This window comes from Siniperca chuatsi, linkage group LG11 (assembly GCF_020085105.1).
Source record: "Siniperca chuatsi isolate FFG_IHB_CAS linkage group LG11, ASM2008510v1, whole genome shotgun sequence".
Classification (NCBI taxonomy): Eukaryota; Metazoa; Chordata; class Actinopteri; order Centrarchiformes; family Sinipercidae; genus Siniperca; species Siniperca chuatsi.
The window spans coordinates 29,386,650-29,413,494 of NC_058052.1; the positions used below are offsets into that span (position 1 = coordinate 29,386,650).

Sequence of the window (26,845 nt, forward strand, 5' to 3'; positions counted from 1 at the left end):
GACAGAGAGACAGAGTTTTTTCCTTCTGCTGCATTTTAGCAGCTCAGAGTGAAATCTGAAACATGTTGCTGCTAACCTGATACATGCTAACATGCTAACATGCTAACACCAGCAGACAGACTTAAAGCCGTCAGGAGAGCGAGAGCGTCAGATGGTCAGCTGTGATGTCAGCTGCAGGTCGGTACTGCTGTTCTCTCTACAGACACGTCTGTTAACATACTGTTAGCCCGTCTGTTAGCCTGTCTGTTAGCCTGTCTGTTAGCCTTTATGTTAGCTTTTATGTTAGCCCATCTGTTAGCGCGTCTGTTAGCCTGAATGTTAGCCTGTCTGTTAGCCCGTCTGTCAGCCGTCTGTTAGCCCGTCTGTTAGCCTGAATGTTAGCCCGTCTGTCAGCCCGTCTGTCAGCCCGTCTGTTAGCCTTTATGTTAGCCCGTCTGTTAGCCCGTCTGTTAGCCCGTCTGTTAGCTTTTATGTTAGCTTTTATGTTAGCCCGTCTGTTAGCCTGAATGTTAGCCTGTCTGTTAGTCCGTCTGTTAGCCCATGTGTTAGCCTGAATGTTAGCCTGTCTGTTAGCCCGTCTGTTAGCCTGAATGTTAGCCCGTCTGTTATCCTGTATGTTAGTCCGTCTGTTAGCCCATCTGTTAGCCCGTCTGTTAGCCTGTCTGTTAGCCCGTCTGTTAGCCTGAATGTTAGCCTGTCTGTTAGCCCGTCTGTTAGCCCGTCTGTTAGCCTTTATGTTAGCTTTTATGTTAGCTTTTATGTTAGCCCGTCTGTTAGCGCGTCTGTTAGCCCGTCTGTTAGCCTGAATGTTAGCCCGTCTGTTAGCCTGAATGTTAGCCCGTCTGTCAGCCCGTCTGTTAGCCTTTATGTTAGCTTTTATGTTAGCCCATCTGTTAGCGCGTCTGTTAGCCTGAATGTTAGCCTGTCTGTTAGCCCGTCTGTCAGCCGTCTGTTAGCCCGTCTGTTAGCCTGAATGTTAGCCCGTCTGTCAGCCCGTCTGTCAGCCCGTCTGTTAGCCTTTATGTTAGCCCGTCTGTTAGCCCGTCTGTTAGCCCGTCTGTTAGCTTTTATGTTAGCTTTTATGTTAGCCCGTCTGTTAGCCTGAATGTTAGCCTGTCTGTTAGTCCGTCTGTTAGCCCATGTGTTAGCCTGAATGTTAGCCTGTCTGTTAGCCCGTCTGTTAGCCTGAATGTTAGCCCGTCTGTTATCCTGTATGTTAGTCCGTCTGTTAGCCCATCTGTTAGCCTGTCTGTTAGCCCGTCTGTTAGCCTGAATGTTAGCCTGTCTGTTAGCCCGTCTGTTAGCCCGTCTGTTAGCCTTTATGTTAGCTTTATGTTAGCTTTTATGTTAGCCCGTCTGTTAGCGCGTCTGTTAGCCCGTCTGTTAGCCTGAATGTTAGCCCGTCTGTTAGCCTGAATGTTAGCCCGTCTGTCAGCCCGTCTGTCAGCCTTTATGTTAGCCCGTCTGTTAGCCCGTCTGTTAGCCCGTATGTTAGCCTTTATGTTAGACTTTATGTTAGCCCGTCTGTTAGCCCGTCTGTTAGCCTGAATGTTAGCCCGTCTGTTAGCCCGCCTGTTAGCCCATCTGTTAGCCTGTATGTTAGCCCGAATGTTAACCCGCCTGTTAGCCCGTCTGTTAGCCCATCTGTTAGCCCGTCTGTTAGCCCGTCTGTTAGCCCGTCTGTTAGCCCGTCTGTTAGCCTGAATGTTAGCCCGTCTGTTAGCCTGAATGTTAGCCCGTCTGTCAGCCCGTCTGTCAGCCCGTCTGTCAGCCCGTCTGTTAGCCTTTATGTTAGCCCGTCTGTTAGCCTGTATGTTAGCCTTTATGTTAGACTTTATGTTAGCCCGTCTGTTAGCCCGTCTGTTAGCCTGAATGTTAGCCCGTCTGTTAGCCCGCCTGTTAGCCCATCTGTTAGCCTGTATGTTAGCCCGAATGTTAACCCGCCTGTTAGCCCGTCTGTTAGCCCGTATGTTAGCATGTCTGTTAGCCTGTCTTTTAGCCTGTATGTTAGCCCGTCTGTTAGCCCGTCTGTTAGCCTGTCTGTTAGCCCGTCTGTTAGCCTGTCTGTGTTCACATGCAGTCAGTCTGTCCCGTCAGAGCAGCCGAACCAGCAGTCAGCAGCTCCTGTCTGCAGTGGACCCGTGGACGGACAGACAGCTGTCTCTGGATCACTGTGAGACTGAAGGAAACTTAGAAACAGCAGGATTCTCAGGCAGCTTCTGCAGCCGCTTTCTGCTCTGGCGTCTCAGCTGGTTTCTAAAGGTTTATTCTGGACGGACGTCAGAGACGATGACGTCCTCTGGACGTGTAAAGTATGAGGACAGCCCTGTTGCACTAACGCCTGTAAGGAATCTGCGTACTGTTTAGGGTCCAAACAAAGTTCATAAGAAGTTGACAAAGAAGCTCTTATTTCAACTCCGAGTGCAGAGCACAGTTAGTCTTTCAGAGTTTTGAATCCGGCCTCTGCCTGTCCACCATGTTGTTTTATTAAACGTGTGTGAATAACGAGGTCTGAGTCGGCGGAGAGGCCTTTAATGTTTTCACCTTGTTCTGCTTGTGTTGCAGCGTCTGGACTGTGGCTGGGCGATGAAGCGTCAGCGCCCTCTGCTGCTCGGGACCGATCACTGCAGCGCCGCAAGCACCAACACACCTGCTGCTCAGGTGAGCAGAGTCACGCAGATCCACTCTGCACGTCCTTTCTGTTTTCTGTTAATGAGTTTTAATTATGGACATTTTATTAAATATCATTCAGCTAACGACTCAGTGGAAACTAGTCTCGTTATGCATTAACGGTTTCATAACGACTGATGACATCTTTTGAATACTTAAACTTACTGTGTGTACATCTTTATGTGATTATAATGTATCGTTTTTCTATATATTTTCTTTCATTTTTGTGATCATTTGGAATAAAACACAAACCCTCGGCACAGAGAAGATATAAGCAGCCAAACCAGAGACGGAAGAGAGAAAAAGGATGAATGAATGCAGTGATTCCTGAAACGCTTTAAAACCCAGCTGAACTTTGGTTCATTCATCACGTCAGCTTCTCCAGCGAGAAGGCAGCATGTGGAAATGTGTCCCACCTGGTTCTGACGGGGGGGGGGTTCACGGCTAAATGTAGAAGTGATTCCACAGAACTCGGGGTCATTGCAGACTTTCTTTAAGTACAGTTTTGATTTGTTGATTATATCATGTTTTTTTCTGTCAGCAGAAATTTGAAACAATCCCTATGAAGTTTGGTGCAGTCAGTCCGTCGCAGCGTCGTTCTCGATGCTCCCACCAGGAGGCACCAAAGTGACCTGACTCGATAATAAGAGACGCTGCGACGTCTATGATCACCGAGACAGTCAGCGGAGGACTTTGACGTTTGCTTTTGATGCTTTTTGTTGTTTCTGTTTTCAGATGAACTTTATCGGTGAAGCCAGATCGTGAACACGTAAACGCACAGCAACGCGAAGTGCAAACTGCAGCGAGGCACGCAAACAGGAAGCTGCATCAGCACACGAGGACCCGAAGACATCACATCAGATCGTGGTTTAAAACAATCAGCTTTCAGGACTTTTTACTCTGATTCTTCTGATCATTTTGCACTTTTACTTTAAGGACTCTGAAAGCCGCTTTCACAAAGACTTTAAATCACAAAGCTATCGCCGTCTTGACTGCTTTAATTAAGACTAGTTCGCTATGAATTCTGGGTGAACTGGGACTAAAAAACACTCGGGCAGAAACAGACTGTAACTGTGGAGATTATGTTTCTTATCTTATGTATATATTTAAAACGAATGTCAGACCAGAATAAGCCTCAGACCTAAAACCAGATCCTGATGATATGTTGGGCCTTTAAACTGCACTTGTCTCACGTCCTGCTTCTGTTGGAGGACTGCGTCCCCGGCGGTCCAACGTGTGATCGCTGCGTGTCTTTGCTGTAGACGGTGGATGCAGATGTGGAGGCAGAAACAGCTGGAGCAGCAACAAAGAGAAGCCGAGTCTCTGACGGTCTCAGCGTCACACCTGCGAACACCTGGTGTGGTTTCCACGTCACGTGTCCGTGTCTGTGCCTGAAAAGACGTCTGTGACAGCGGGCTGAACAGGGCGCCATGCTGCTTTTACTGGACGACATTTACGTCACTGTCCAGACTCCATTCACAAATCTAACGTTGTTCTAATCAACAGTTCACACGAGTCGTCGGTGCTGTGACTGGTTCTGTTAAAGGTTTCTGGAGGAACTCTGCTCCCCGACTGCTTCCCTCAGCTGCTCTAAACTTTTCCTTTTTACTGTAACGGCGAGTTCTTCAGATCCGTTTTGTCCGGCGAATGTTTTCCTTTCAGATGAAATATCACGGAGGCTTTCAGAATATAAAGCAGCTCAGCTGGAGCTGTTTCACACTTCCTGTTTCCAACTGTGGATAAAGTTTCTCCTGCAGAGTCTTTACGGCCAACATTTAATCCTGAAGCAGACGAGCTTCTCTCTCGTTCATTCACAGATATTCTGACAGTTTCTGTTTCTATTTATCAAAACATCTTTCGATTACAAAGATGTTAAATTTGGCAGCACTGAACCTTTATTTCATGTTTTTATTCACGACGTGTCGTCTTTAAAGAGTCTTTGAGCGTCTGTGAATCTGAGAATCTGGCAGCTCTCTGAACCCTGAGACTCTGTAACTACGGCTTTCTTTGTTCTTGGTTTCATTTCTGGTCACATGTTCGAGCTGCTCTACCTGAAATACTGAATGTTTAATAAGCCTGAATGGTTTTTGAAATAAATATTAAAGATTAAAAAAAAAAAAACAACAACAAAAAAAAAGTCTGTGTGTTTTGAACAGTCCCGTACAGCAGGGGGCGCCGGGCGCATCACACGACCCGCCAGTAAACACAAAGAAGAAGAAAAGTAAGCAGTAGCCGTAGAAGAAGAAGCCGTCCCTGAGGCTGCTCCTGGCACAGTGCGCAAATGCGCATCCAACAGCACGGAGCTCCGCTGGAAAACGATAAAACAAACAGCAGCAGGCTGGGAAACGACACGTTAGGGCGGAAAAGAAAACAGCACTTGAGGGGGAAGACGGAAACGAAGGCTAAAGTCTGTGACACGGCAGGTAAGCCGAACTCACCTGACGTGGAGCCGCTTCTTCAGGCCGGAGTGAGTGTCAGCGTGGCCGCTTTCCTGCCTGACCCGAGCGGATGTGTGGGCAGGCCCGTCGCGGCTCCTCGGCGCTGTACACGCCGTGTTTACAGCACGACACCCCGGGCTGAGAACCAGACCCGCAGCGCTGCGTTTAAACAACAATATGGGAACGTTACGTTGTATTTGAGATGTTTTACGAGTTTAACTTACTGGATACATACGTACAACCAATCAAACAACACTTAATCCAATAGAGAATTAACTCTTAAACATGTTTTTCCCGTCGCTGGTGACAGTTGGATTCCAAAGTACACAAGTTGACGTTTCATCTAGAGAAGTATAGCTGAAGTATGTACATGCCGAATTTGGCATAATATTCTGTGGAATCACACAATGGTCTTAAATAATGTTTAATCTTTCATTTATCTTAATCCATAATCAACGTTACCTTAAATCTGGAGATTTTGAAATGGACTTTGGTGTGACGTTTTCTGTGCGGCATGCATATGGCTAGCTATCAAAAGCGATTTAACCAGTTGACAAGTCGATCACGTGAACTAGTTAACTAGTTAGCTAACGAGTTAAAGATGCAGTTGTTCTGTTAAAGTGATGAAATCTGATAACGTGAACTTAAAACACAGAATAGGATCGACTGCTAATGTTAGCAACTGTGGCTAGCTTGGCAGTCTGTTGCGTTCAGGTAACGTAACGTTACATCAAGGGCTGGGCTATTTACTGAAATTAATTAACTTAATAACAGTTTGCAAGCTGACTACAGCAACAATGGCCGCGTAACGTCAGTAGTAGCTGATGTAGTGTTTGATAAATAAACCCGCGTTAGTGTCTGTGCTGCTAACTTGTTAGCCAGTCAGAGTTTCAGCACCAGCTATTAGACTGAGCCCCGCTGAAGCTAACTGGCGTCAGACAACACGCCCAGCGGCACGCGTGATATCCAGCCTTCAGAGGAAAAAGACTCCGTGGCAGGTCAAGAAAGAGGAAGCGTGAGTCTGCGAGCCCGAAAATGAAAACCTCATTTCACACAGTGAGCTGTCATCGCTGCATGTTCACACCGGGGCGTCTGCATCCGGCTAAAGCCTGCAGCTCTGCAGCCGGTGAGAGCGCAGCTCCGGCGGCCGCCAGGCAGGAGGGCTGCCGGGCGACAGGGTTAAACGCTCCCAACAGACACTGGTGCAAATGTTTCCACCTCTGAAGTCAGCAACGTTTACATTTATTTATTTATTTATTTATTTATTTATTTATTTAGATGGACGTCACTGTTGATAGTTTCAGCACTGAAAGTAGTTGAAGTGACAGCTGAAACAAAAGCAATGAGAGGAAATCAAGTGGCAGATAAAGTTTAGGAACGGAAACAAGTGCTGAAAGGAGCTGAAAGGTTAGAAGGGTCCCAGGTCGGTCCTGGTCTTGGTAAGAGGTGGTCAGGGGTTTTTTAGGATGCTGGACCCCGAGTGGAAGCTGAATAGTTGGAGCTGTTTATTTATTGGTTTATTGCCTTGATCAGCGTCCTGAAGAACAACAAGCGTTATGCTTATAACTGTAGCGTGATGATGTCTGATCATTTTAACATCTGTTTATCACCTTTCTGATCATCCAATCACCTCCTGCTCCTCCTCTGTCTCCTAGCGACCATGGTGGGCGAACGCCGCAATGGGAACCTGCTGGTCCAGCTCGGCCCGAGGCTGCAGGCGTATCCAGAGGAGCTGATCCGCCAGCGCCGCAACCACGACGGCCAGACGGAGTACCTGATCCGCTGGTGTCTCGTCACCATCGACGATGGCTCCAGCTCCGGGGGCGGAGCCAGCGAGGCGGGCGGGTCGGGCGGCGGCAGCTCCGGTGTGGGCGGGTCCAGCGGCTCCACGTCAGGAGAGAGCAAAACGGAGAACATCCTGATGTGGATGTCAACGGAGGACGTGTACGCCAACTGCCCCACCCTGCTGGGGAAGAGGAAAACGGACTCGCAGCGCCCCCTGCAGCAGCAGGAGAAGCAGCAGGGCGGCGAGGCATCCGACGGAGGTCAGAGGAGCGGCGGCGAGTTCCCGTCCGACGTCACCTTCGACGAGGTGGAGCTGTCGGACATGAAGGAGGACGTCAAGAACCTGGTGCGTCGAGCCAGGAAGCAGATGACCAAGAAGAGCGACTTCTCCATCAGCATCACGCACACCATCCACGTGCTGAGCGCCTACGCCGGCATCGGCTCGCTGGTCGGCGTCTTCAAGGAGACGGGCGCCCTCAACCTGCTGATGGAGCTGCTGTGCAACAAGGAGACGCAGACCAGACGCAGCGCCGGGAAGATGCTGCGAGCGCTCGCCTCGCACGATGCAGGTAACTTTATTTATAACGCCTCCAGGGAAGATGCTGCTCTCTGATTGGCTGACAGGTGTCTGTAATCACTTCAGACACAGTTCTGATCAACAGCTTGATTTTAGTTTATTAAACGGCAGGTAACCATAGCGACAGCACTGATGCTTCAGGCCCTGTTAGCAGTTCAGCGTTTTGGGAAATTCGCTTTGACACACGATGACGAGACTCCAGGAAGTGACGCACAAGAAATAGTCCCGCGTAAAACAGCGTGTCGTTTCTGCGCTTCGGTTTTTTAAACGGCGTGTTGATCGGGGAGCTGCTGGTGGGACGACTCGGGTACCTTCGGACAGAGCCAGGCTAGCTGTTTCCAGTCTTTATGCTAAGCTAAGCTAACCAGCTGCTGGCTGTAGCTTCATATTTTGCGTACAGGCGCACGTGTCGAACTGTTCCTTTAACTGGCGCACTTTTAGAACGTGGCGGGGGATTTGAACACGCGGCGTGTCTGAAAACAGACCCAGTACAGTCAGAACTGGTCCAAGCAGACCCGGGGATAAGTGCTGGTCTCGGTGCTGCGGGTCTTTGAGCAGAGGGTTCCTCGCTGTGATCGTTTCCTGATGAAGCAGGAGAGGCGGGGAGCTCAGAGAGGTGAAGCGAGCGAGAGAGTGGTGTGCGACTCAGGTGGTGGCTCAGGTGTGTGAACCTGGTATCAGGGCCCCTCGGGCTTATTTTAACGGATCGGTATCGGCTGAAATACAGCAGACAATCTAAACCTCTCCTTACTGAACCCCGCCGTGTCCGCCGCCGCCGCCTGCTGGCGTTGCAGCGCTGCTCCACAACCTCCGCCTGTCTGCTGTGAAGCTCGGCTGCGATCTGAGTTTGGAAACATCATCAGCAGGACTCCTCTCACCCCTTTTAACGAAACGACCATCGCCTTTAAGCGGCGGTTAACGCGATCAGCTGCCTTCGTCGGTCACGTGACCCTCACAGTATTTGCACTTCCTGTGTCTCCTGACTCCTCAGAGCGGCGTCCTGCTGAGGCTCTGCAGCTGGTTACGCCTCGCTAGATTCGAGTCTGTGATGCAGTAAAGCAGCGTGCAGGTGTGTGTGTGTGTGTGTGTGTGTGTGTGTGTGTGTGTGTGTGTGTGTGTGTGTGTGTGGGCAACCAGGTCCAAAGGGCCAGTAGCCTGTTGTCTCTGCTGTTAACCTTTGACCTTCCTCGTATCGCCCTAGCAACAGCAATAATCAGCAAAGCGTAGTTAAAGTATCAGAAGTAAAAGTACTCATTATGCAGAGTGGCTCCTTTCACAGTGTTATTATATAGTTTTATTGGTTATATGTAATATAAGTGTTAGAAACTTTGTATTCTACTGGGTGGATTAGTGCTACAGTGCTAAATTATAATAGCACGTCATGTTTTTCTATATGAAAAGTTAGTGTCAGGTAAATGTAGAGCAGTAAAACGTTTCCCTCTGAGATGCAGCGGAGTCGAAGTAGGAAGCAAAGTATGTCCAAATACTTAAACCAGTGCTTCAGTAAATGTGCTTAGTTACACTGGCAACACGAAAGATGGCCGACAAAGTAAACATTACAGTTAGCATGATAGCGTTAGCGTCACCTGCCTGTAGCGTGTTAGCGTTAGCTTCTCCTGCCTGTAGCGTGGTAGCATTAGCGTCACCTGCCTGTAGCGTTAGCGTCACCTGCCTGTAGCGTTGTAGCGTTAGCATCACCTGCCAGTAGCGTTGTAGCGTTAGCATCACCTGCCAGTAGCGTGGTAGCGTTAGCATCACCTGCCAGTAGCGTGGTAGCGTTAGCGTCACCTGCCAGTAGCGTTAGCGTCACCTGCCTGCAGCGTGTTAGCGTTAGCGTCACCTGCCTGCAGCTTGTTAGCATCACCTGCCTGCAGCTTGTTAGCGTCACCTGCCTGCAGCTTGTTAGCGTCACCTGCCTGCAGCTTGTTAGCGTTAGCGTCACCTGCCTGTAGCGTTAGCGTCACCTGCCTGCAGCGTGTTAGCGTTAGCGTCACCTGCCTGCAGCTTGTTAGCGTCACCTGCCTGTAGCGTTAGCATCACCTGCCTGTAGCGTTAGCATCACCTGCCTGTAGCGTGTTAGCGTTAGCATCACCTGCCTGTAGCGTGTTAGCATCACCTGCCTGTAGCGTGTTAGCGTTAGCGTCACCTGCCTGCAGCTTGTTAGCGTTAGCGTCACCTGCCTGTAGCGTTAGCGTCACCTGCCTGTAGCGTTAGCTTCACCTGCCTGTAGCGTGTTAGCGTCACCTGCCTGTAGCGTTAGCTTCACCTGCCTGTAGCGTTAGCGTCACCTGCCTGTAGCGTTAGCTTCACCTGCCTGTAGCGTGTTAGCGTCACCTGCCTGTAGCGTGTTAGCGTCACCTGCCTGTAGCGTTAGCTTCACCTGCCTGTAGCTTGTTAGCTTCACCTGCCTGTAGCTTGTTAGCTTCACCTGCCTGCAGCTTGTTAGCGTTAGCATCACCTGCCTGCAGCTTGTTAGCGTTAGCATCACCTGCCTGCAGCTTGTTAGCGTTAGCGTCACCTGCCTGTAGCTTGTTAGCTTCACCTGCCTGCAGCTTGTTAGCGTTAGCATCACCTGCCTGCAGCTTGTTAGCGTTAGCATCACCTGCCTGCAGCTTGTTAGCGTTAGCATCACCTGCCTGTAGCTTGTTGCTGCTGCTTGTCTCTCGGTGGGTTGTAGATGAATTTAGTCCGTAAATGTGCTAACGTTAGCTAACATTACTGACGGAGACACATGAGTGGTATATAAGATGCAGCTTATTGGTGCAGCAGGTAAATCAACTTCTGAACAAGAGATATTATTGGCTGCTGGAGGAAACTGTTGGCCCAATCAGGAGCTGCAGCGTGTGACTCGGCAGCTCTTTGCATTAAAACAGTAATTAGTTAATTTGTTTTTCACACATCGGTTAGTTTTCATTCGTTGATAAATGTCAAACATTTCGTCACAGTTCTGGTCTTCAGAGGTTACTTTTTGTTTTAGTTTTAGTCTCGTTTCTGTCGTGAAGAAAAGGCTGCCGCTAAATGTTCTTGGTAGATTTGGTTGACGTGCACACATTCTTCCACGGGAAGCGGCGTTCGGCGTCGCTCGTTTGTGTGCAGCGGTTTATAAATGAGGATAATTCAGTCAGTGTTTGCTAGTAACCTTGCTTCTTCATTGTTCTTTGTGTATTGTGTAAGGCGCTGGCTTTGTGGCTTTGAACTTCTCTCTCTGTTTTTTCGTTCGTCACACCTCTCCTGTCACAACTTCTCTGTGTGCGCACAGCTCGAGGCCAAAAGTTGAGACTGAAAGTAACAAACGGTTAAATGCAGTGAGTCAGCGCTGCGCGATCACGTGTTTGAAACCACAACTAGTTTTAAAAATTTAAATAATGCAGCTCCTCTGCCTCCTCCTCCTCCTCCTCCTCGCTCCTCTCCGCCCGCCGGACACATTCTTCCTTTTTGTTTTTTTTTTGTTGTTGGTCACATGTGGAGAAAATGCTGGGCGAGGAGCAGCTGAGAGTTTTTCCCATGAGTCATCGGGTCCGCGGCGCTCAGCCTGATGGCATGAACGCTAGAGGAGAGCGCTCACGCTCCAGGGTTCATTAAGAAAAACCAGCTTTTTGAGCATTTGGACTGTTTCCTGCAGAATGTGGACGTCAGGGCAGGACACGCGGTTCAGAGAGAGATCGTTTGAAAGATTTTAAACCAATGGGATCTCGGCAGGGCAGAGAGAGAGGCAGCGTGATTGGGTGGGAGGGGCGGGAGGGGCGGAGCCTGCTGCTGCTGCGGAGATCCTCCAGTAAACACAGATGTTGCTCACAGCTTCATGCTGAACATTGAAGCATCTTTCCCAACATGTAAGAACTGTCATACGCTGGCCCGCTGCGCCGATTAATGCCTGGAAACTGAACATACAGTGTGATTTGATTGATTGATCACACCTGCTGAGCTGAATCAGACACATGTCCTCTCTGTAGGAGTGTAGTTACTGATGAAATCTACTAAATGTGTAGCTTTGCTGTGTGATGGAGCAACACTTTTAATAATTCTTTATTACATAAAACACTGCAGGAAGCTCCGAGAACGGAAAACATAACTGAGTTTGTCCTGTGATAGACAGGTAACCTGTCCAGGTGCACCCCCCACCCCATGTCAGCTGGTTCCAGCCCCCAGAGAGGGAGGGTATTGATAATGGATGGATAACTGGTGGATCATTGGCCACGATTCTTAAATATTCTGGCCTTCATGTGGTGAGAGCAGCAGCCGGTGGTGGATAATTCCTGGACACGATAACAGAGTTCTCTCAAGAGCTGAGAGAGAAGTTCGAGCCCCGCCCACTTTGGCACCTCCACACAGCCGACCAATCATTTCTCTTTCATGCTGGTCACATGAGCGGTACACCCGGGGGCTAACCGGACTGGTTTAGCTACCAGACGCTCTCTTTGTGGCGGTTAGACGCAGAGGAAATAAGCCTCGGGGCTTTATTGTGTTTGTAAAGGCAGCAGTGCAGCGTTACGTGTTTTTAAGTCATCAAATTCATTCATTAATTCATTCATTCATTCATATAAGGCCAATAAGTAATTATTTGCTTTACAAGGAGTATCAAACAGTTTGGCACACCCAGTTTAATCCCAGCCCCCAGGATCTGCGCCGGGCTTTGAACATCTTCCGGGTCGTCACGTGATGCGCGCCGGCCCGAAAGACGTTTCCCCGAAGACTTAGATTGTGAAGGAAGCGGCTGTAAAACGCTGGATCGTTGTTTTGAGCGTCAAACCGCAGAGGAATGACTCGTTTCACCGCCAGGATCTGATCCATTCGGTCTAGAAGAGCCGCGCGATTACAAGTTAGCGGAGGGCTAAACAGGAAGTGAGCCGGCCCGGCCGCCGGAGTCTCCGGTGCGCCGCACGATGCGGAGGATCCGGGTACATTTCTACAGCGGAAGTTGAACTTTTTGGGCTTCAGGCGCCACTATAAACGGAGCCCCGCCTCCGGCGCTGCATCCGTTATACATCCGTGGTTTAAACGCTTTTAACTTCCTGTTTGATGCTGAGAAAAACCCAGGTGTCAAAAAACTCGCTGTTAGAAGATCTTCATCATCTTCATCAGCTCTGACACAAACAGGAAGTCTGTCAGATTCAGACAGAGGCGGGGGGGCTGCCTCCTCTTTACCAGGAAATGACCTCATCCTCACCAAGGGCGGCTTTGTTTTCCTTTTGGGTTTCTTAGCAACCAGGAGACGAGGAATTTGCTCGTTCATCAGGAGTCTTCATCAGACGCTCAGCTGAATCAAACGGCCGCCGTCAGACTCAAACTTCCTCCTCGGCAGGTTTGAGGAGTTCAGACTGTTTGATTCAGTTTGACTGTCGCTGCCACACCCTGCAGCCTCTGCTGAGGGAAAACTGAAACCCTGAGGCAGAACTGGCGAGAGGTTTACTGTGAAATGAAACCACGGACAGTATTTTCTGCCCAACTCCAACCTTTGAAACCCTGAGCTCAGTTTAAAGTGTTTCTCTCTAAAACTCACTGTGTGATTCGCTGAGCTCACGTTGAATACATTTCCTTCCTCCTTTGCAAAGTCGATTTTAACTATATTATAAAGAATATTTAACTTAAAATAAACAATAAATCTAATTAAATATGCTAATATGTTACATGCATTTCATTTGCTTCAAAGTTAAATGAGCTCATATTTAAGTTTACAAGGACAAACAAACTCGTTGCAGGTATTTTAATGTGACGTGAAGTCGGCGAGAACAACATGCAGGTCTGTGACTCGACTGACAGCCGCTTCCTTGTTTTCATGTTTACCAGAGATGAGAGAGACGCATCGCACACACGATGTTGGTTAACACGCAGTAACACAGCGATGGCTAAGCTGTTCAGTCTGATTTCAGTTTTGTTGGTCGACTCAGTCCTGTCAGACTGTGTTGAGGGCTGAAATGTTTGAATCCTGTCAGACTGTGTTGAGGGCTGAGATGTTTGAATCCTGTCAGACTGTGTTGAGGGCTGAGATGTTTGAATCCTGTCAGACTGTGCTGAGGGCTGAGATGTTTGAATCCTGTCAGACTGTGTTGAGGGCTGAGATGTAGCGGTCCTGTCAGACTGTGTTGAGGCTGAGATGTACTGAATCCTGTCAGACTGTGTTGAGGGCTGAGATGTAGCGGTCCTGTCAGACTGTGTTGAGGGCTGAGATGTAGCGGTCCTGTCAGACTGTGTTGAGGGCTGAGATGTAACGGTCCTGTCAGACTGTGTTGAGGGCTGAGATGTAACGGTCCTGTCAGACTGTGTTGAGGGCTGAGATGTTTGAATCCTGTCAGACTGTGTTGAGGGCTGAGATGTAGCGGTCCTGTCAGACTGTGTTGAGGGCTGAGATGTAGCGGTCCTGTCAGACTGTGTTGAGGGCTGAGATGTTTGAATCCTGTCAGACTGTGTTGAGGGCTGAGATGTAGCGGTCCTGTCAGACTGTGTTGAGGGCTGAGATGTAGCGGTCCTGTCAGACTGTGTTGGGGGCTGACATGTACTGGTCCTGTCAGACTGTGTTGAGGGCTGAGATGTAGCGGTCCTGTCAGACTGTGTTGAGGGCTGAGATGTAGCGGTCCTGTCAGACTGTGTTGAGGGCTGAGATGTTTGAATCCTGTGAGACTGTGTTGAGGGCTGAGATGTATGAATCCTGTCAGACTGTGTTGAGGGCTGCGATGTAGAGGTCCTGTCAGACTGTGTTGAGGGCTGCGATGTAGAGGTCCTGTCAGACTGTGTTGAGGGCTGAGATGTAGCAGTCCTGTCAGACTGTGTTGAGGGCTGAGATGTAACGGTCCTGTCAGACTGTGTTGAGGGCTGAGATGTAACGGTCCTGTCAGACTGTGTTGAGGGCTGAGATGTAACGGTCCTGTCAGACTGTGTTGGGGGCTGAGATGTAACGGTCCTGTCAGACTGTGTTGAGGGCTGAGATGTAACAGTCCTGTCAGACTGTGTTGAGGGCTGACATGTATGAATCCTGTCAGACTGTGTTGGGGCTGAGATGTATGAATCCTGTCAGACTGTGTTGAGGGCTGAGCTCGTGAAAAACTCCCAGGCTAGTGTTGTTACTATGCCAACCGTGAGTTGTGACGTCATTAGCTGCAGCATAATTGCTTATTAATTAAACAGAGTTTTTATTACGGTGATTTTAGATATTTACTGCTTTTTTTTTCTTATGTTTTCATATAAAATGTTTAAATGTTAGAATGTCAGATTTTTTTTTTTTTAATGTGGTGAAACTTTATTAAAAACGCACAATTAGTGCTATCCCTATTAATACTACAATGTTAAAATACACTTAAAGTACAAGTACTCATTATACAGAACAATGTATATTATGACTGGACTGTAATTAGCGATGCGTTAATGTGTAAGTGTCACGAGTACTACTGTATGTACTGCCGGGTAGCTTAGTCCATAACCTGAATATGCAAAATAACTAACTAATGTTGTCAAGTAAATGTCGTAGATTAGAAGCATGAAGTAGCATAAAATGGAAATACTCAAGTAAAGTACAAGTACCCCTAAAATGTACTTAAGTACCGTACTTAGTTACGTTCCACCACTGCACTTAGCGGACACGTCATGTTGACGGTTAGCATGTCGTTGTATTTTAGCTCCCTTGTTCAGTCGTCTGAAGGCAGCACGTCGTCTTTGCAAAGTGTGAAGCAGGTTAGTGTTTTCAAGACGTTTCCTCGAAGTGCATTCGGCGTTCTGCTGGTGGCGTTCTGCTAGCTGGTGGCGTTCTGCTAGCTGGTGGCGTTCTGCTAGCTGGTGGCGTTCTGCTAGCTGGTGGCGTTCTGGTGTCGTTCTGCTAGCTGGTGTCGCTGCTAGCTGGTGGCGTTCTGCTCTGGTGGCGTTCTGCTGGCTGGTGGCGTTCTGCTGGCTGGTGGCGTTCTGCTGGCTGGTGGCGTTCTGGTGGCGCTTCTGCTGGCTGGTGGCGTTCTGGTGTCGCTGCTAGCTGGTGGCGTTCTGCCGTTCTGGTGGCGTTCTGCTGGCTGGTGGCGTGCTGGCTGGGTGGCGTTCTGCTAGCGTGGCGCTGGCTGGTGGCGTTCTGGTGTCGTTCTGCTAGCTGGTGGCGTTCTGGTGTCGTTCTGCTAGCTGGTGGCGTTCTGCTAGCTGGTGGCGTTCTGCTAGCTGGTGGCGTTCTGCTAGCTGGTGGCGTTCTGCTAGCTGGTGGCGTTCTGGTGTCGTTCTGCTAGCTGGTGGCGTTCTGGTGTCGTTCTGCTAGCTGGTGGCGTTCTGGTGTCGCTGGCTGGTGGCGCCTGCCAGCTGGTGTCGTTCTGCTAGCTGGTGGCGCTCTGCCAGTGGTGCGCTCTGGTGTCGCTGCTGCTAGCTGGTGGCGTTCTGCTAGCTGGTGGCGTTCTGCTACGTTGTGTCGTTCTGCTAGCTGGTGGCGTTCTGGTGTCGTTCTGCTAGCTGGTAGCGTTCTGCTAGCTGGTGGCGTTCTGGTGTCGTTCTGCTAGCTGGTGGCGTTCTGGTGTCGTTCTGCTAGCTGGTGGCGTTCTGCTAGCTGGTGTCGTGGCTGGCTGGTGGCGCTCTGCTAGCTGGTGGCGTTCTGCTAGCTGGTGGCGTTCTGCTGGCTGGTGGCGTTCTGCTGGCTGGTGGCGTTCTGCTGCGCTGGTGGCGCTCTGCTGCTGTGTGCGTTCTGCTAGCTGGTGGCGTTCTGCGTCGCTGCCGTTCTGGTGGCGGTGGCTGCTAGCTGGTGCCAGCGTTCTGCTAGCTGGTGTCGTTCTGCTAGCTGGTGGCGCTGTGCTGCTGGCTGGTGGCGTTCTGCTAGCTGGTGGCGCCTGCTAGCTGGTGGCGCTCTGCTGGCTGGTGGCGTGGGTGGCGTTCTGCTGGCTGGTCGCGTTGCTGCTAGCTGGTGGCGTTCTGGTGTCGTTCTGCTGGCTGGTGGCGTTCTGCTGCTGGTGTCGTTCTGCTAGCTGGTGGCGTTCTGCCAGCTGGTGGTCGCTCTGCTGGCTGGTGGCGCTTCTGCTGGGCGCGTGCTAGCTGGTGGCGTGCTGCTAGCTGGTGCTTCTGCTGGCTGGTGGCGCTCTGGTGTCGTTCTGCTGGCTGGTGGCGTTCTGCTAGCTGGTGGCGTTCTGGTGTCGCGTCTGCTAGCTGGTGGCGTTCTGTGTCGTTCTGCTGGCTGGTGGCGCTCTGCTAGCTGGTGTCGCTCTGCTAGCTGGTGGCGTTCTGCTGCTGGTGGCTAGCTGGTGTCGCTCTGCTAGCTGGTGTCGTTCTGCTGGCTGGTGGTCGTTCTGCTAGCTGGTAGCGTTCTGCTAGCTGGTGGCGCTCTGCTGGCAGCTGGTTCTGCTGGCTGGTGTCGCTCTGCTACGCTGTGTCGCTGGCTGGTGCGTTCTGCTATGTTGTGGCGCTTCTGCTCGCTGGTGGCGCTCTGCTGGTGGCGTTCTGCTAGCGGCGCGCTGCTAGCTGGTGGCGTTCTGGCGTCGTTCTGCTAGCTGGTGGCGTTCTGCTGGCTGTGGCGTGTGCTACATTGTGGCGTTCTGCTAGCTGGTGTCCTTTTGATACCTGGTGGCGCTGCTGCTGGTGGCATTATGCTGGTGTCGCTCTGCTACGTTATGGCGCTCTGCTACATTATGGCGTTCTGCTACATTATGGCGGCGTTCTGCTAGCTGGTGGCGTTCTGCTAGCTGGTGTCCTTTTGATACCTGGCGTCCTTTTGATACCTGGCGGCGTTGTGCTACCTGGTGTATTGCCCAGATGACCACGGTTACGAGCAAATGCAAACTGTGCCGCTGCTCCATGTTAAACTGACGCCCCGTCCTCCTGTCTCTGTCCTCCTGTCTCTGTCCTCCTGTCCTCCTGTCCTGTCTCTCTCGCCCTGTCCTCCTGTCTCTGTCCTCTTGTCTCTGACGCCTGTCCTCCTGTCTCTGTCCTCCTGTCTGTCCTCCTGTCCTGTCTCTCTCGCCCTGTCCTCCTGTCTTGTCTCTGTCTCCCCGTCCTCCTGTCTCTGACGTCCTGTCCTCCTGTCTCCCCGTCCTCCTGTCTCTGTCCTCCTGTCCTCCTGTCCTGTCTCTGACGTCCTGTCCTCCTGTCCTCCTGTCTCTCTCGCCCCGTCCTCCTGTCTCTGTCCTCCTGTCTTGTCTCTGTCTCCCCGTCCTCCTGTCTCCCCGTCCTCCTGTCTCTGTCCTCCTGTCTTGTCTCTGTCTCCCCGTCCTCCTGTCTCCCCGTCCTCCTGTCTCTGACGTCCCGTCCTCCTGTCCCCTCTGCAGGAAGTCGGGCCTACGTGTTGCTGTCTCTCAGTCAGCAGGACGGCATCGAGCAGCACATGGACTTTGATAACCGCTACACTCTGCTGGAGCTGTTCGCTGAAACCACGTCGTCAGAGGAGCACGGCATCTCCTTCGAAGGGATTCACCTGCCTCAGGTAAACGCACACCTGTTCCCTCTGAGTCTTAAAGGGACGGACATGGGGGCTCACCCAGTCCGGGGTGTTGGTTAATGTTCTTCCTGTTTGTGGTCAGATTCCCGGGAAGCTGCTGTTCTCTCTGGTGAAGCGTTACCTGTGCGTCACGTCTCTGATGGACAAACTCATCACGGCGGGGGCGGAGTCCAGCTCTGACAGACAGGACGCCAGCCCCTCCCCCGCCTCCTCCTCCTCCTCCAGCGCCGCCCACCAGACGGAGCACCTGCGCGTCCAGCGAGAGTTCGACTTCACCATGGCCATGGCCAACCTGATCTCGGAGCTGGTCCGCGTGATGGGTTGGGACCGGAACCGCCAGCCTCCCGACGGCCCCGCCCACCACCCAGGAGGAGGCGGGTCCTGTGGGGAGGAGCAGGGGGAGGAGGCGTCCCGCCCCGTCCTCAGGTCCATCTTCCAGCCTCGTTTCTGCGCCTCCCCCGTCGTCTTTACCGCCACCGCCGCTGTAGCCGCTCCCGCCGCCACGCCACCGAAGAAGAAGACGGGTAACGGATACAAAACGCGCGCCGACTTCGCCAGCCGCTCGGCCTACGTGGAGTACGTCCAGGACAACCTGAAGAGCGGCATGATGGTCCGCATGCTGGAGGACTACGAGGAGGTGAGCTCCGGAGACGAAGGAGAGTTTCGCTACAGCAACGACGGCTCGCCACCTGTTCAGGTGAGGAAACGCTGACACAAGCGTATTTTAAATACAATCAGACGGTTTAAATAACAGATGTTGCTGTCAGTATTCTGCACCGAGACCGGGTCAGTGTTGATCGGACGGCTGCAGGCTGCTTCCAGCTGTCGCACGCTACAGCGCCACCTGCTGGTCGGAGTAATAAAGTGGTCGACGGTGAAACGGCCACAAACTTCAGGCAGCTACAACTGTTCAGCTTCATTGACTCAATAAACTGACTCTGGAGTATTCGGGTGAGTCTAAAAGCTGAGTTATAGTCAGACGCCGTCCGCACGTCAAGAGACGAACACAACTTTATTGGCTGTTTGTTTCGTGGACACGCTGCCTCAGACAGGAAGTCTGAAGGTTTATCAGACACCAAGTCACTGTACAAAGATGAATAATACGCAGACGGGATTTTAGAGACAGTTATTAATTCATCCATTAAAGATCGGGAGGTAAACAGTAGAGGTACACGTTACGAAGTCCTCCGCCAGCACTGTGACCCGGCACGGGTTGGACTGGCCGCCGCCGCAGCGCCGCGCCGGATGACGCTGACTTGCGAAAGCTGAGTCAGGTTCAGCTTTTTGTGTCCCTGGTTCAGGATTAGTTTAGCCGGCCTCGCTAACGTCCAGCGTCGGCGTGTCCTCCTTCTCCGGTGCAAGATAATTGCAAAGACTCTTGTGGTTCCTGTGCGGACGACAGTGACCTTGAACTCATTAATGAGACAAGGCTCGGTTTGTAAAAGGACACGGGAGGACAACATGGCCGACTACAGTGTCCTCTGTGAGGCGCAGCAGCAGAAATATCAGAAAGTCACTGAATTTAAGTTCAGATTGCGTAGAAACAGTTCCAGACCCTGACCCGCACTGTAACGCCCCCCCTCCTCCGTGTGTTGTGTTCAGGTGTACTGGAACTCCCTGTCCAGGACTTACTGGGTCCACTGGCACATGGTGGAGATACTGGGCAGCAGCAGCAGCAGCCAGGCTGAGAAGGAGACGCAGGAGAAGGCCTCGACCCTGACTGAGACACTCAAACTCACCACTGGTAAGATCTGGTCCCTGAGCGACACCTGAAGTATCCACCTGTCTGTCCACCTGACCTCAGGAGGTGAAGCTGTCTTCTTCCTCTTCCCTCAGTGAGTCAGACGTTCTTCTCGAAGCCGCCCGGCGGTCTCTACTCTCTGCCGTACCTGTCCGAGGGTCTGCAGTCCGAGCCGCTGGCTCTGAGTCGGGCCGAGTGGTGGGAGATCCTCTTCTTCATCAAGAAGCTGGAGACGAAGCAGCAGCAGGAGGTCAACAACATGCTGCTGCAGAGCCTGGACGACCAGGTGAGCAACACAGAAACCAAGGAGCATGCTGGGAAACTGAGGCTGGAGCCTGCACTGCTGTCGCACCGGGTCTCTGCAGGTCTTACATGTAGCTTAGTGAAGTCTGCAGAAACCCTGTGACAGCAATACCAGGTTCCTCTGATCCCTGAACCTGATCGCAGAAACCAGGTTCCTTGTTTACATGATGTTTAAGAAATCAGATTACTGGAGAAAGACGACTGTTACCTCGTTAAAGAGCTGATCATGTGACATGGCTTCTTTTAAACCTGCCACACTGTCTCTGTCTCCTGTCTGTCTCTCTCTCTGTCTCTCTCTCTGTCTCCTGTCTGTCTCCTGTCTGTCTCTCTCTCTCTCTCTCTCTCTCTCTCTCTGTCTCTCTCTCTGTCTCCTGTCTGTCTCTGTCTCTCTCTCTCTGTCTCTCTGTCTCTCTCTCTCTCTCTCTCTCTGTCTCTGTCTGTCTCTCTCTGTCTCTCTCTCTCTGTCTCTCTCTCTCTCTCTGTCTCTCTCTCTGTCTCTCTGTCTGTCTCTGTCTGTCTGTCTCTCTGTCTCTGTCTCTCTGTCTGTCTGTCTCTCTCTCTGTCTCTCTCTGTCTCTCTCTGTCTCTCTCTGTCTGTCTCTCTCTCTGTCTCTGTCTGTCTGTCTCTCTGTCTGTCTCTCTGTCTCTCTCTCTCTCTCTCTCTCTCTCTCTCTCTCTCTCTCTCTCTCTCTCTCTCTCTCTCTCTCTCTCTCTCTCTCTGTCTCTCTCTGTCTCTCTCTGTCTCTCTCTCTCTCTCTCTCTCTCTCTCTCTCTCTCTCTCTCTCTGTCTCCTGTCTGTCTCTCTCTCTGTCTCTCTCTCTCTCTCTCTCCCTCTGTCTCCTGTCTGTCTCTCTCTGTCTCTCCCTCTGTCTCCTGTCTGTCTCTCTCCCTCTGTCTCCCTCTGTCTCTCTCTCTGTCTCCCTCTGTCTCTCTGTCTGTCTCTCTCTCTGTCTCCTGTCTCTCTCGGAGTAATGAAGTGGTCGACGGTGAAACGGCCACAAACTTCAGGCAGCTACAACTGTTCAGCTTCATTGACTCAATAAACTGACTCTGGAGTATTCGGGTGAGTCTAAAAGCTGAGTTATAGTCAGACGCCGTCCGCACGTCAAGAGACGAACACAACTTTATTGGCTGTTTGTTTCGTGGACACGCTGCCTCAGACAGGAAGTCTGAAGGTTTATCAGACACCAAGTCACTGTACAAAGATGAATAATACGCAGACGGGATTTTAGAGACAGTTATTAATTCATCCATTAAAGATCGAGGTAAACAGTAGAGGTACACGTTACGAAGTCCTCCGCCAGCACTGTGACCCGCACGGGTTGGACTGGCCGCCGCCGCAGCGCCGCGCCGGATGACGCTGACTTGGCGAAAAGCTGAGTCAGGTTCAGCTTTTTGTGTCCCTGGTTCAGGATTAGTTTAGCCGGCCTCGCTAACGCCCAGCGCCGGCGTGTCCTCCTTCTCCGGTGCAAGATAATTGCAAAGACTCTTGTGGTTCCTGTGCGGATTTACAGTGACCTTGAACTCATTAATGAGACAAGGCCTGGTTTGTAAAAGGACACGGGAGGACAACATGGCCGACTACAGTGTCCTCTGTGATGCAGCAGCAGAAATATCAGAAAGTCACTGAATTTAAGTTCAGATTATGAGAAACAGTTCCAGACCCTGACCCGCACTGTAACGCCCCTCCTCCGTGTGTTGTGTTCAGGTGTACTGGAACTCCCTGTCCAGGACTTACTGGGTCCACTGGCACATGGTGGAGATACTGGGCAGCAGCAGCAGCAGCCAGGCCGAGAAGGAGACGCAGGAGAAGGCCTCGACCCTGACTGAGACACTCAAACTCACCACTGGTAAGATCTGGTCCCTGAGCGACACCTGAAGTATCCACCTGTCTGTCCACCTGACCTCAGGAGGTGAAGCTGTCTTCTTCCTCTTCCCCAGTGAGTCAGACGCTCTTCTCTCGGCCGCCCGGCGGCGGTCTCTACCTCTGCCGCACTCTGTCCGAGGGTCTGCAGTCCGAGCCGCTGGCTCTGAGTCGGGCCGAGTGGTGGGAGATCCTCTTCTTCATCAAGAAGCTGGAGACGGGCAGCAGCAGGAGGTCAACAACATGCTGCTGCAGAGCCTGGACGACCAGGTGAGCAACACAGAAACCAAGGAGCATGCTGGGAAACTGAGGCTGGAGCCTGCACTGCTGTCGCACCGGGTCTCTGCAGGTCTCACATGTAGCTTAGTGAAGTCTGCAGAAACCCTGTGACAGCAATACCAGGTTCCTGTGATCCCTGAACCTGATCGCAGAAACCAGGTTCCTCTGATCCCTGAACCTGATCGCAGAAACCAGGTTCCTGTGATCCCTGAACCTGATTGCAGAAACCAGGTTCCTTGTTTACATGATGTTTAAGAAATCAGATTACTGGAGAAAGACGACTGTTACCTCGTTAAAGAGCTGATCATGTGACATGGCTTCTTTTAAACCTGCCACACTGTCTCTGTCTTCTGTCTGTCTCCTGTCTGTCTCTCTCTCCGTCTCTGTCTGTCTCCTGTCTGTCTCTCTCTCCCTCCCTCTGTCTCTCCCTCTGTCTCTCTGTCTGTCTCTGTCTCTCTCTCTCTGTCTCCTGTCTGTCTCTCTCTGTCTCTCTGTCTGTCTCTCTCCCTCTCTCCCTCTGTCTCCTGTCTGTCTCTCTCTCCCTCCCTCTGTCTCTCCCTCTGTCTCTCTGTCTGTCTCTGTCTCTCTCTCTCTGTCTCCTGACTGTCTGTCTCTCTCTCTGTCTCTTGTCTGTCTCTCTCCCCCTGTCTCTCCCCCTGTCTCTCTGTCTCTCTCTCTGTCTGTCTCTCTCTCTGTCTCCTGACTGTCTGTCTCTCTCTCTGTCTCTTGTCTGTCTCTCTCCCCCTGTCTCTCCCCCTGTCTCTCTGTCTCTCTCTCTGTCTGTCTCTCTCTCTGTCTCCTGTCTCTCTCTCTCTGTCTCTCTGTCTGTCTCTCTCTGTCTGTCCTCTGTCTCTGTCTCTCTCTCTCTCTGTCTCTCTCTCTCTCTGTCTGTCTCTCTGTCTGTCTCTCTCTCTCTGTCTCCTGTCTGTCTCTCTCTCTGTCTCTCCCTCTGTCTCCTGTCTGTCTCTCTCCCTCTGTCTCCTCTCTCATGTCTGTCCGTCCTCCAGGAGGCGGAGTTGGACGACTCGTCTCTGATTGGTCTGTCCGTCCCCGGAGACGTGGCGAAGAAGCTGCTTCACTACCTGAAGCAGACGCTGCCGTCGTCGTGTCTGAGCGACCTGCTGTGCTCTCACACCTTCTCCAAACACTACCTGAGGAGAGGAGGAGGAAGCCTGGAGGACGAAGAGCTGCTGGGTGAGGACAGAAAGAGACACGTCTGTGTTTACGAAGCAGCGTCGATGAGTCTGACTGTGGTCTGTCTTCCAGCTGAAAGCTCTCTGGGTTCGTCCGGCCTGGGAGGAGGCGTAGGAGCGGGACAGAACTCGTCCTCTTTGTCGTCAGCCTCGTCCTCCTCTTCCTCGGCGATGGGCTCCGTCTCTAAGAAAGCGAAGAAGGAACTTCCCGTCGACTCGGGCTGCGGCAGCTCGGAGACGGAGAGCGAGCTGCCCACAGAGGACGAGAGCAAATACCCCGACGACCTGGAGGACAAGATGAAAGGTGGGGAGCCGGGGTCGGGAGTCCTGGGGGGGCGGCCCGGTCCGTCACTCTTATTAAAACATTTTTAAACCTGGACTTTTACTGAGCAGGCATTTTCAAATCAATATCGCATTTCATTCAGACATTTTCAGACATTCACGAATGTTTTTATTCTTCTGCTTCAGTTGTGATTTTTCTGAATAATGTTGCAACTTAACTTTCAGAGACCTTCTGTGAATTAAACTCCAGGCCTGCGCGGTTTAGCCAGTGTGCTTCGATCAAACAGTTATCTCGTTTCTACGTGAACAGAATCAGACGAGATGATGATAATAATAATAATAATAATAATAATAATACAGCTGTGTGTGTTTCAGTCAGGAGAAGTGAGCGTGGACAGTTTTCTGTAGAAACGTTGATTCTCGTAGCTCACGTTTACACGAGACGTCGCATCAGCGGTGACTCGACTCGGCGAGAGTTACAGCTTTGCGGTTACATCCAGGTGAAGCTCAGGTGTGACGCTGGCGTGCAGGAGATAGACTGTGTCGAAGCAGATGCTGCTGGTTCTGCTTCTGCCGTCAGAAACACTCGGCCTCCTTCAGTTTGGCTTCTGTGTCGTTGTTGTTGTTGGGTGGTGACGCAGATCGCGACTGTCCTGTCCTCCCTGCAGTGTTTAACAACCCGCGGGTCCAGGGGAAGAAGACGGTGTTGGAGAAGTTGGGGGAGGTGGTGGACATCCTGAAGAAGGGGGGGTCGGGCTCAGACCAGGCCCAGCAGCTGGCCGCCGTCCTCTTCATCACCAAGCTGCTGGAGGAGAAGGGGGCCCAGGAGAAGAACTCCATGAGGAGCGACTCCGCCCAGACCATACGGTAAGAAACCGCTACAGAGAGAGGCCGCATCAGGGAGTGCTCCAGGAAATACACAGAGCCACTGTAGCTCAGGCGGCCTGGCAGAGTGGAGAGTTTGCAGGAAATAGACAGAGCCGGTGGGTAGTGGACCTGAGTGTGCGGACTGTTTCCGGTTTTAAAGTGCCGCAGCGTCTGCATCTTACTGGAGAAGATGAGCCAGATGAAAATGTTAGTTTTATAGAAAGGAGAATTTCTGGACCTCAGCGTTTGAAGCGTCGTCATTGCTAATGACGGTGTAGTCCCTCATTCGTCCAGGAGTGTCCTATCGTAGAAAAGGTTTCAGTCGTAGTCCTCCCTGAGGGCGGGGCTTAAGCAACACAGAGTAGCTTACATGTCTGAGTTCTCAGACCATTTTCACAATTGAGAATGACTTCCGGATGGGAGCCGAGACGTCTCGATTCTGAAAACAGCGTCCAGACGACTGCGACTGAAACCTTTTCTACAGAATGGATCAGGACGTCATGATGTGCCTTCACAATATAAAATCTGGTTTCCTTTTATTGATTATGTGGAGGATCTCGATTGCTGATGTCGTTCCGTTCTCTGTTCTCTTGTGAGTGCCAGCAACTTATCTGATGCATTGTTTTAAATTCTTACCATATTGTTTTATTTGTATCATTATTATTTATTCTTTGACTCTTCGCAGCCAACTCTCCGCTGGGTTTGTTAGTTTGAAATGCTCGAACAGACTCGATGTTGCGCCTCTTCTCTGTCTGTAATAGTGGAACCACGTACTGTTGATGCTGTTTTGTTAAAATTAGATAGATGGGGGGAAAAGCAAAGATGAGAAAAACCTCCCAAAACATGAACTAACCTTTGTTCTGCTGCACAAACTTGTCTGATGTGATTATCCACAACAACGTTTCTGCCCGCTGTCCCGTTCGTCCTCGCACAGGGACAAGGTGCTGAAGCTGCTGGTGGAGCTGCTGGGCTCGTCCTCTAAAGACCTGCTGATCAGCGCGCTGAGACTCACCCACCTCCTCATGCTCAAGTACGAGTGGAGGGTTTCCTTCGCCACCGAGGGGGGGGTCAAGGCCGTCCTGTCCTGCATGCAGGAGTTCTCCACCGTGACTCAAGTCCAGCAGCTGGCGCTCGCAGTGAGAAACGCACCACACATCCACTGACATCTGCTCACGCCAGTGAACGCACCACGCATATTTCACTCAGTGAAGAGCCGCTAAAACAAGTTTATGTGAGATTGTTTTTCTTACTTGAACGTTAGGACCAGGTTGAATCTGATCTTCAGCCTTTAACATTGATTTAGTTGTAAAAACCAGGACCAAGCACACACAGTCGATTCCCGTGAAGTTCTCAGACCTTCTGAGACTTTCTGCTGTGAAGAACCGTTTGCTGCTAGAAGAGTTCAGAAACAAAGTCTCGTGTTGGAATCAGGTGAAACAATCAGGTATCAACACTGTCAGGTGCTCCAAGTCTGATCAGGTCCGTCCTCTTGTTGTCAGATTTAAATCCTCCCGTTTCACACTGAATTGTCTTTGGTTTATATTTCTCGAAGTATCGGAACAAGTGCTGGTTAGGTGTCGGCGCTGAAACTCGAGCAGAGCAGCTGTGTGGGCTCAGGTGTTGCAGGAGGAGTCCAGTCACTGCTGTGCTGCTGAACCGACAACATCACACGTAGTCTTCGTTTCAGCAGAAAACATGCAAACAGCCTCGGGTCTTTTACAGCAGGTCGCTAACAGCCGAGTTTCTCCGGTTTAACGTGCAACTGAAAACGTCCTCGGCCTCCTTTTTTGAGCAGATTTCAATAGAGTTGAAAGAATTGTCTGACTTCCCGACGCAGGATGAGGTCAGTGACCCCGAGTTTGTTGTTGCCGTCAGACTCTGAAGGTGATCACCGGAGCCAGTAAGCACGACCTCCGCAGCGTCGGCAGCAGCCTCCCCCTCTCGGAGTCCGGCACTCAGATGATGTTGGAGATCTTCGCCAGCATCGGCTCGGCCACGCCCGAAGGCTCCAGGGGCCTGCTGGGAGCCATTCCCGCCGCCATCGACCTCATGCTCAACACTAAAGGGTAAGTGAGCGCTGCAGGTTCAGGCTTTACTCCCTCTGACGATCTGGTTCCCGTGTGTTGATTATTGATTATGGATCGTCTGTGCAGCTGCATGCTGTCGGTGCGTAACGGCCTGCTGGTCATCGTCATGCTCATCTCCAACCATAAGAGCCTGGCGGAGCAGCTGGTGGCCTGTGACGTCACCACCGTCCTCAAGAAGTGTCTGACTCTGTCCCGAGCGGAGACCATGCTGGCCATCATCGCCCTCAACCACATCTCCATGGTGCACAAGCTGGAGAGCAAAGGTACCGCCCGCTGAACGCCGCGCGGCCGCCACCCGCTGCCGCCTGCGACGTCATTTAGTTCAGACGGCAACGAACAGCGGGAAAGGTGGCGTGCTGTGGCGCACGCTGGGCCGATG

At 51.4% G+C, this 26,845-nt stretch overlaps 2 protein-coding genes and 1 long non-coding RNA gene across 7 annotated transcripts in view; 2 read left to right on the forward strand and 1 right to left on the reverse strand.

Annotated features, from left to right (window-relative positions):
- The window catches only part of LOC122884107 (synapse differentiation-inducing gene protein 1), a 31,816-nt gene extending 25,547 nt beyond the window's left edge, over nt 1–6,269 (reverse strand). Inside the window, exons 1-2 of one of the 3 annotated variants that reach the window (XM_044213514.1) lie at nt 5,571–6,269; nt 5,109–5,267 (exon numbers count right to left, since the gene is read on the reverse strand). The gene's annotated coding sequence lies outside the window, so the exon portion shown is untranslated. Of the gene's footprint in view, nt 1–76; nt 2,037–2,544; nt 2,677–5,108; nt 5,268–5,570 lie in introns of those variants that run through there. The other 2 variants (XM_044213513.1, XM_044213516.1) reach the window with 2 other exon arrangements.
- LOC122884102 (cullin-9) overlaps nt 4,898–26,845 on the forward strand; it is a 61,664-nt gene continuing 39,716 nt past the window's right edge. For all 3 annotated transcript variants that reach the window (XM_044213501.1, XM_044213502.1, XM_044213503.1), the window contains exons 1-12: nt 4,898–5,093; nt 6,764–7,462; nt 17,682–17,836; nt 17,934–18,548; nt 19,454–19,595; nt 19,688–19,878; nt 23,045–23,231; nt 23,304–23,534; nt 24,181–24,379; nt 25,314–25,515; nt 26,255–26,445; nt 26,533–26,729. In XM_044213501.1, coding sequence (XP_044069436.1) covers nt 4,952–5,093; nt 6,764–7,462; nt 17,682–17,836; nt 17,934–18,548; nt 19,454–19,595; nt 19,688–19,878; nt 23,045–23,231; nt 23,304–23,534; nt 24,181–24,379; nt 25,314–25,515; nt 26,255–26,445; nt 26,533–26,729 — 3,151 coding nt within the window. In that variant the 5' untranslated portion in view covers nt 4,898–4,951. The remainder of the gene's footprint in view (nt 5,094–6,763; nt 7,463–17,681; nt 17,837–17,933; nt 18,549–19,453; nt 19,596–19,687; nt 19,879–23,044; nt 23,232–23,303; nt 23,535–24,180; nt 24,380–25,313; nt 25,516–26,254; nt 26,446–26,532; nt 26,730–26,845) is intronic.
- LOC122884110 lies at nt 19,913–22,322 on the forward strand. The gene is made up of 3 exons (XR_006379815.1): nt 19,913–20,046; nt 22,161–22,196; nt 22,233–22,322. It is a non-coding gene; the product is annotated as an uncharacterized LOC122884110 (long non-coding RNA).